The 9111-nt window shown below is 45.6% G+C and overlaps 1 protein-coding gene across 1 annotated transcript; it reads left to right on the plus strand.

Annotated features, from left to right (window-relative positions):
• Positions 1–2233: 2233 nt before the first annotated feature.
• On the plus strand, positions 2234–8379 carry SPATA31F3 (SPATA31 subfamily F member 3). Its single transcript, XM_063081689.1, has 5 exons — positions 2234–2377; positions 2856–2901; positions 3434–3494; positions 4533–4639; positions 8093–8379. Exons 1-5 carry the CDS (start codon positions 2234–2236, stop codon positions 8377–8379), a joined length of 645 nt encoding a protein of 214 aa, XP_062937759.1.
• Positions 8380–9111: the final 732 nt, after the last annotated feature.

Consider the following 9111-nt stretch of genomic DNA (forward strand, 5'->3'; position numbering starts at 1 on the left):
AGCAGGAGCTGGTTGGGTAGGAATAGCAAATGTAATGGAAGATTCAAGGTACTTTATAGGTATGTTGACCTCCTACTAAAAAGGTGATGCAAGCTACTTTTAAAATTGATTTTTGTTAACCTGTCATTTGATGGTCGTGGGTTAAAAAAGTCTTCTCATTTCTGTGTTATGAAATTTGCAAGTTCAAGAAAAATGTTGAAATGGCTCAAATTCATCCCATCTTCCAGTGGACTCTTCTGAAATTATATTTGATGTAAGGATCTATTTTGTTTTTGTAGATATAAGAAGGACACTTAAGAAAAACATTCAAGAATCTGTTTCTCTGTCAAGTCATTTTCATAATATTATTCCTTATACATAGTAAAAAACCTCTCATGCTAATGATTGTTCTTTTGGTTGTTTGTTTTTTGATTCTGGTAAGATATGCGTAACGTAAAATTTACCACTTTAATCATTTTGAACTGTACGATTAATTCAGTGGCATTAAGTACATTCACAATGTTGTGTAAGCATTACCACTATTCATTTTCAGAACTTATTTATCATCCTAAACAGAAACTCTATATCCATTAAACAATAACTCCCTATTTCCCCCTTCCACAGCCCTTGGTAAGGCTGGCTCTTGTTTCATGTAATTTAGTCTTGTCTTTGAAACTAGATTTTTAAGTTTCTTGAGAGAAGGAAGGCAATACAATTCAAATGTCTTTGTACCCTTGACACTATCTGACTTAGGGTTGAGCACATATTGAATGCTTACCACTCCTATTTGGAACAGGACTGAATGCTGGAGGAAGAACCAAATAGCCCTTCCAGAGATTTAGAGCCTAATGCCACTCTTAATAGGGCAAGAACTTCTCAAGGAAATTCGGAAATCCTAGGGTGTTGAAGGCATACCATAATGCCACCAGGGGCTATGAATCAGTGGACATGAGTGGTAGGTACTCAGGTTGAATGGGAAAAACCCTGCTCTGCCTGAAGGTGTTCAAATTTCATAAAACACTCTTTCAGCCACACATTCCAACCATGACAGACTCAACCAAAGAGCCACAAGTTTGTGGCCCTTAATAAAAAATCTTGTCAATAACCCACTTCCACAAATAGACTAGATGCTATAAGATCTGTAAAGGCAATTCTTGAAAATCAAGCCTTGGACAAAACTCCAGAAGTGAGCCTCATTCACATGCCTCCATGGAAGGTAGTACTTACAATGTCTCCCTACCCATCTCAAGCTGGACCACATAGACTAGGAGGAGTCCTTTAACTCTCAGAAAGAGAAATACTGCATGTCCTCACTCATAGGTAGGAGCTGAGGAAAGGAGAGAGGGAGGGAGGGAGGGAGGGAGGGAGGGAGGGAAGGAAGGAAGGAAGGAAGGAAGGAAGGAAGGAAGGAAGGAAGGAAGGAAGGAAGGAAGGAAGGAAGGGTATGTAAAATAATTCCTTGAACTCTCAAAAGGAGAGAACTGAGGACACCAGAGGTGGGAAAGGGGGTGGGGGAGGAGGGGTTAGGAAGAAATTGGTAAAGGGCTACAAAAATTGTTTACATTGTGTAATGATAAAATAAAAAGATGAAAATGAGAATCTCTGAAGAAAAGTGAAAAAAAAAGTAATTTTAAAGGACAGCAGCTTTGTCCTTTTCTTGACACATCACACAGAGTCCTCTTCCTAAACCTCTTGATATTAACCACCCATCATTTTCTGTGACATCAAAAAAAATCTGTTTCCAAGACTTAACAATATGATGCCTGCCCTATCCTCTTATGTGTGTGTTTTTTTAGCTATCTTCTCAGTAAAGATGATATAGTTCATGGAGTTCCTCTGACCTAGCCACTATCTCTCTTATAGGGCATGCAGTGTACATAAAGATTTAGTTGTCTGGGGATAGGTTCCAGATTATTGTAGTAATGGAGAGAGCTGAGTTGCTAGGGTGTAGGGAATAGAGACAGCATGGAAGTATTTATGCTGCCTGTGACCATGGCACTTTCTGTCCCAGGCTCTGCAGCCCATACAGGCACAGATACTCTTATCTGAACATTGAATCACCACATGAGCTTCTCTAAGACAGATAAAAGTCTGTGATGCTATCCCTGCCTCCCAGAACAGGAGGGCTTTATGATGCTGTCTGTTGGTCTGGATTCATCTTCTGTGAGGCAGAGATGACAAGGTCTAGAATCTGGAGGCATAAGGTTCCAAGACTCTGGAAGCCTGGATAGAGATGGCTAGTGAGGTTTAGATCATGTTCAGTCCTACCTTCTTTCTGTGGGATGTTGGATATCCCTTATACACCTATGGCTCCATCTGCATTATTGTGTTAATTATTTGGCAAGTGAAAAAGAGCCATGAAAAATTAAGGTTGGGACCAAACAGGAGCTGTTGCCAGGTAGGGATACACTATGACCATGAGCCTCAAACAAGATTTCATCCCCTCACTTTCCCCTGTTACCCTAACCTTTTGCTTTTTCTAAAAATGAGGTTTTCATCACTGGATCCTAGAACATCTCCCCAATTTGATTATTCTGGTTGGGGCCCACTCAGGGTCTTTGATGACTGAAGTCCAATGGCTTCAGTCATCCTTTGTAATCTGTTTTACTTTTCCTTCTGTCTCATCCTGAACTCCCCACAGAGCTTGTCCAAGGAATGGGGGTGGCAGGTGGAGTATGGAAGAGCCTCAAAGTGAGTCAGAAATAAGCAGAGAAGGGAAATGTTGGGGTGAAAAAGTATGAAAAGGAAAGGTAGAAGAGAATATAAAATGGGAATACACAAAAAACACTTGGAAATGTTTATGAGTTTTGTTTCATTTTAGAAAATGAAAAGAAAATGGTGTCCCAACTTCACATTCTAATGTTTTTGTCTTTAAGAATCACCGAAGACTCAAACAAAGGTCTAGAGACAGAACTTCAAAAGGTAAAGTCCCAGCTTTTTCTCTGATTTCCTTCCACTCTGGGCGAGGCTGCCATGGATCCTGTTCCTCTATGACCCCTAGTGCCAGGAGCCAGGTGCTCTAACCACTGAAGTCTCCAATATCCAATGACAATATCTAATACCCAATGACGCTTCTCAGAAAAGACTTCCTTGGGTAGGAAATCAGAGCCAAGGAATATTCTGAAAATCTCTATTTTACCCTCCTGTGAGTGAAGAATGAGAAATTAGGGCAGAAGGCCTTAACTGTGTCATTTACAAGTTTTACAACCCTATGGAAGTCATTTGATCACTCAGTCTACTTCTCCATAAAATGGGCATAACACTGATGATCCTGCCTCACTCACAGTGTGGTTGTGAAGATCAAACATGTAAATCATTACGTTGTACACAGATGTTACTTAGAACAATACCTCTTGGTATTTTCAGTCTCCTCTCATTCAAAGGCCTTCTGCTTCCTATAGGATGTCCCTGAATTCTCTCCTATTCCATGTAACACTGTCTCCTGGTTCCTCAGCTAAGAGAACTTCCCAGGAAGAAGCTAAGAAGCTGCAGAAGCTGCTCTCTGCCATGAAAAGGTGATCTCTTGGTTTTTGCATTCTCCCAGATCCCAGACTGGCCTGTGATGATTTCTCAGCTTGGCTTGGGGCAGGGATGAGGAGAGGGATAACGGATGGGAGGGAGACATACACAGTGGGTGCTGGCTCACTGGTTCAGGGGGTTGCCAGAGCAGGGGGTGGGGGGATGGGTTAGACATCTCAGGAGGGAAGAGTTCCCCAATTCTACTCTCTGCTAGAGTCACAGTAGTTCTGGAATTCAGGATTTGACTAGAGCATAATTTATAAAAGACTCTATACGGGGTTGCTCTCAGCTGTGAGACAAGTAATCCAGTCAAGAGAATGGATTTTGCATAAAGAAGACATCGTTGTCATATTCCCTTTACAGCCAGAGCCCTTCAAGGGCAGACTCCTCTGAGTCTGGCTGGACCCTGCTGACATTACCTCCTCTGGTTCTGTCTTCAGGGAGGCCAGTTCCTGGGACAGACCTCAGACAGGAGCCTATCATACTGTACTCTTCTTATGATTTCTGGAGAATGAGATTGATTCCCAAGAGATGTTAGGTACAGCAGCAGGGAAATCCCATAGTCCTCTCAATGGGGAGTTCCCACAGGACCTCATGTTTCACAGTTTAGATGTACTCAATACCAGGCTTCAGGTTTCTTAGCCTCAAATGATCTGGGTTCTACCTGGTGGTGTTCCCAGTGATGCCCCATCGGCTAACCACTTGGCTCCCTTATCTGCCTGGTTCCTTTCTCCTCATTCAGCTTCTCAACAAGGTCAACAGAGAAGTGACCCCAGCTCCCGGTCCTCACTGACGGCCATGCCTTTCCATGGGTTGTCTGAGACCTTGCCCAACAAGCTCCAGATCCTCAGCCACCCACCATACCTTGCCAAATGGCATTTTCTTAGGAAGAAAAGCAGAGGGGTAGACACCAAAGAAGTGTAGGTCCCAGGACTTACAAGACTAGAAAAAAGCAGTGTCAATCCCCAGACCACACTCTTCCAAGGAGGCAGATGTCACTCCATCATTAACGGTTGCCATGTTTCCCTTCCCAGCCAGGGCTGGCTTCCTCAGGAGGGAAGTGTGCGGCGGCTCCTGTGTGCAGATCCCTGCTGCCAAACCTGCAATGCTGTGGCTCTGGAGATTCAGCAATTGCTGGTGGGTGAGAACAATGAAATCTCCCCCACTTTACTGGGGCCATTGCAGGGCTCCTCTTGCATAGAGATTTCATCCATGTCTAGTGTGTCTTTTGAGAAGAGTCTGGGGCTTCATTCCCAGGACCCCAGAGAGCTTTCACTGGCATCTGTAACCCTGACACTAACACAATTAATGGATCAGAAATCCTTAACACAGCCAGCTGCCCAGTCAACCAGTAGAGTAAATGTCCAAGATTGCTGGGCTAATTACCTCCAGTTAGGGCAGGAATTTGAAGTGCCATATGTGTCCCAGGATGTAGGAACTCTGTCTTCTTCAAGCCTTGAGGAGTCTGGGATTCCTGTGAACCAGCAGGAGAGGAGGAAGAACAACTCCAAATCTGTCGTGGAGAACCAAGGTTAGCAGCCCTTGAATACCAGATTCCCTTCAACCTTGCATTCCCTTCAAGTGCTGATCCTATATCCAACAGGCCCTGAGGTACCTTTAAGTACAAGGATATAAATGCATGCATTTCCACACTTGAGGGCTCACAAGATCTGTGGAGGAGTTCCTGTGGCAGCTTGTACCACACTGCTCCCAATGTTTTCAAAGTCTGGAAAACAAACAATTCTTTCACCTTACAATTCAGGGAGGGTCCTGGGTCTGGTAGGACAGGCTGCAACACGTCTCAGGGCTTATGTTGTATGGTTCTCCGTCTCTACAGAGATCTGTAAATGCAGATAAACAATTTCTTTTCGTGCTACCTCTAGGGCCTCTGTTTAAAAGATGGGCTTTCACCTCCTTGACTCTGGGGTTCATGGCAGGCCAGCCAGTCCATTCAAGCTTTCTGAGTTTTTGAAGGACCAGTTATGGACCCAGAGCAGAAATAACACTGTGAGCAAATCCCAAACCCCATGTTTCTGGCTCTACCCTCTCCCACCTTCCAGCTCTAAGTGGCCTCTGTCCATTGCCTGGGGAACACACTGAGGCCTTAGTGTGACATCAGCAGCTACCTTTCTGTGGTTTCTCTTTTCTGCACAATGAATCCCTGGTCTGCCTCTAGAGATCTCTCCACAACAGGGACTCTCTGGGCCCTTTCTCTTCAATGATTTCTTCTTCATCTCTGTACTGCCTAAAATTTCCTCCACCTCAGTTAGTCCTACCTTGTTCCCCACATTCCCAAATCTGGGCTTCTCCACCTGACTATGGACAAGCCCAGATCAATGTCCCATCTCTGACTCTGGCCAAGTGTGAAGCTTTGGAGTGGCACTTGCTGTAGAGGCAGCTCCAGCTTCAGTTGGGTTTGTCAGCTGTTGTCCAGAGACTTCTGTAGATGCAGAGAACCATACAACATAAGCCCTGAGACATGTTGCAGCCTGTCCCACCAGACCCAGGACCCTCCCTGATTGGGGAAGTCCATTTCAGTCCTCAAGAAGGAGGTAGCATTCTCCTGGGGGATGCCAAGATGCTACTGGAGTTCCACCTCCAAAAGCAGTTGAAACAGCAGGTTGATTTACCACTGCTAGGGTCTGTCCTGAAAGATCTAGTAGTCTATTCAGTTGTTCCTGTCCCCTGCTGACCAGCAACCCGGGCCCTGGAGCAGCACATTCCTGACCTGTGTGAGTATCCCCCAGCCTGCAGCCCCAGAGACTAGTGGGGATAGTGACCTGTACTGATTCATTGTGGCAGCAGGGCCAGTCCACAGTTGCTTGCTAAGGCCAAGGCAATGTTGCAGAGCCACACAGACTACAAATGCGGGAAATACCTGCTAGGGCATTGTCCTGGCCCACATCTGTAATTGTTGGGACTGCAAATCACTGGCTCTGCAGCATTCCCGGGGCCTTGGCAGCAACTTGGTTACCCTGTCCTATGGAAAGCAAACCCGTAGTCAAGGAGGAAGCAATCAGACCCTACACAGAGCAGGAAGGGACACCCTGAATACTGACAGGCCTTGACCATATGCTGTTATTGATGACCCTGAGCTGCCTGGGCTCTGTCCCAGGGAACCACTGAGAGACTGGAGACAAGTTTTGGTCTTCCTGTCAGGGCTGCTTGCTCTCTATTATGTGGCTCTCTCCAAAGTCATAGCCCCAGAAATCACTAGCCAATCTGTAATCACAGAGGTGGGACCTGGGCCCATCAGAGGCTCTGACTCAATCTCATCTGAACAACAATGTAAAAGTCCTAGGCCATGCTTTCAAGATGCCAGTGAGACTTGTACAGACCGTGTACAAGTGTTCCACACTGAAATACAAGTGAATGGAGATAGTGCCTCTAGAGAGCCAGACAGATCCTGACAACCCCTAATCACGCAAGGCTCCCACCTTAGCCAAACTAAATTCCTACCTGAAAAAGAAATTCCCAAAGATATATTTGGGAAGTCTCATAAAGACAAAGGAGTCCAAGTAACAAATTGTGGCCATCCCAAAGAATATTTCCACCTAGGGGTCCTTTAGGAGTCTAAACAACCAGGAACTCCTTATCCCACTAGGCATCTCATGTGACCCAGATCCAGAAAGGTCTGCCTAAAAGAACAGCTTGCAATTGAGCTAAAGGCAGTGCAGCAGAGGCAAAAGCAACCTAGTTCTGGAGCAGTGCTCCATGGTTCTTCTGCCCACTGGGCCTTTGAGTTCTCTCAACCCAGTGGTGACATGACAGAGGCCCAGATACTTTGTGTTCAGCTGGAGGCCAGAATGAACAACCCAGCCTGGAAGAACCCTGGGCCCCTTGGTCCAGGCCTTTGCAAAGGTGAGGACAATTCCCTACCCCAGCAGAGAAAAGAGGATCAGTGAAATTAAAAGCAGCAAGGAATCACAGATAAGGGGGTGTGGTATTGGGGCTCTCCCCAACCAGAGAGAATATCCACTTTACTGAGGTTCAGGGGACAACAGGGGTAGTTCTAAGCAGAACCCCAGAGCCCCTGACTTGTTAAATGTTTCTCCAGAATCTTCCTCAGGTAGAATTTTAGGTTAGCCATGATTGTTGCCTTGAGTGAACAGAAACTAGCAAGGATCTGTCTGGATCTGTAAAGCCACCATCTCTAACCTCTAAGCTTGCTATTCCATGCCAGTACCTTCATCAGTTTCTCCCTCACCCTGAGGTCCCAGAGCATCCTCCAGGATTACCTGGGGCAAAATGACCAGATAAGAATGGTCTGCAAGGCTGTTAGAGTAAGCTGAATGACCTTACCTAAACAAGGATTCCTGAGAAAGCCTAACTTGGGGTGCTCAAGCTTTAAAGGGCCAGACCTTACAGGGCCAACTTAGTGGGCCATCATTTGCTAGGCCAAATTTTGCACATCCACTATTTGAAGGGGCCACATTTTTTAGATCCAAACTTTTCAGGCTCAAATGTTTTGGAGCCATGACTTCATAGGGTAACACTTGGCAGTGCCAAACTTTGCAAGGCCACACTTCCCAGGACCAAGAATTGCAGGGTCTGATAAGGGAAGCCCATGTTCACATGAGCTCCACCTTTCTAGAAGCTCCAGGAGTTGGCTTGGGAGATGAGATGAAGCTCTTTTTGCACTGGATTAACCCCGAAATGAAAAGTCAAAGACCTGAAGAATCCATTCTCTACTCTAAGGCTGAGACAGTTGCCAAAGCCAGAACAAAAAAGGTTGAGAAATGTCTAACCCCCACCAAAGACCCTGTGGGGGAAGGTAACTTGGAGAAGACAGCAGAGGACCATGACGCCCAGCTTCCCCCTACTGAGGATGAGGGCCTGACCTTCTGCGATGCCCCCCAGTGCCTAGAAAATCAGCTCTAGCAACACTCTCTTCAGTCCAGCCAATATTGAGTCCTGTACCACTCCCACAACGGCTCCAAACTCTGTCCTCAACTGACTTATGCCACTCAACCAGGAAATCTATCCTAGGCCTCAACTCTCACATCAGCAAAAGGCACTGGTTTATATAAGGAGAATACCCATTCCAAGCAAAAGGAGTTCATAGGTTCCCAAACCTCTGAATTCCCCCTGAAAAAGACTGTCATTGCCATTTCCATTAACATGAAGGTGGGGCAGGGCATCCTCCAAATATACTCTATACCTCTAAGCAAAAAGCCACGTGTTCATGCCTCTTTATTTTCAATGTGCTATGTGGTAGAGAGAGTAGAGGAGGTAGAAAGTACTTCCCATGCGGTATAGGAGTTTAAATCCATATTTCATTTCAGATGGGTCACCATTCCATAGGACTCCCTCCAGCCCCACACTGGACTGTGGATAAAGGGCCTTGAGCAGAGAAGGAAGGCCCTTGTTTAAAGTGCATTGAAGGTAAAGGTCAGGGTAGAATTCTATCATGGTTTTCCTTGGTGAGCTTGGGCCCAGAGGAGCAATGTGGATATGAAGATAGTATGCCCATAATCTGGAGTGAAGGTTTTTAAGAGTGCTGCAGTGCTCCCTCCTTGAGGAGTTCACTTTTGTGTTTATCAGAAGCACACAGCTAATATGACAGATGTCAGAAAAAATGATAGAATCTCCCCTGTCTTTTCCTTGTTGTTA

Source organism: Cynocephalus volans, chromosome 17, assembly GCF_027409185.1.
Source record: "Cynocephalus volans isolate mCynVol1 chromosome 17, mCynVol1.pri, whole genome shotgun sequence".
In the NCBI taxonomy this organism is placed as follows: domain Eukaryota; kingdom Metazoa; phylum Chordata; class Mammalia; order Dermoptera; family Cynocephalidae; genus Cynocephalus; species Cynocephalus volans.

Bases quoted from the DNA above. Each gene is read 5' to 3' on its own strand.
- SPATA31F3 (XM_063081689.1), top strand. From the start codon at position 2,234: ATGTTCAGTCCTACCTTCTTTCTGTGGGATGTTGGATATCCCTTATAC. The intron at 2,378-2,855 runs GTAGGGATACAC...TTTGTCTTTAAG, and splicing joins CAAACAGGAGCTGTTGCCAG to AATCACCGAAGACTCAAACA. The intron at 4,640-8,092 runs GTGAGAACAATG...CCACCTTTCTAG, and splicing joins GATTCAGCAATTGCTGGTGG to AAGCTCCAGGAGTTGGCTTG.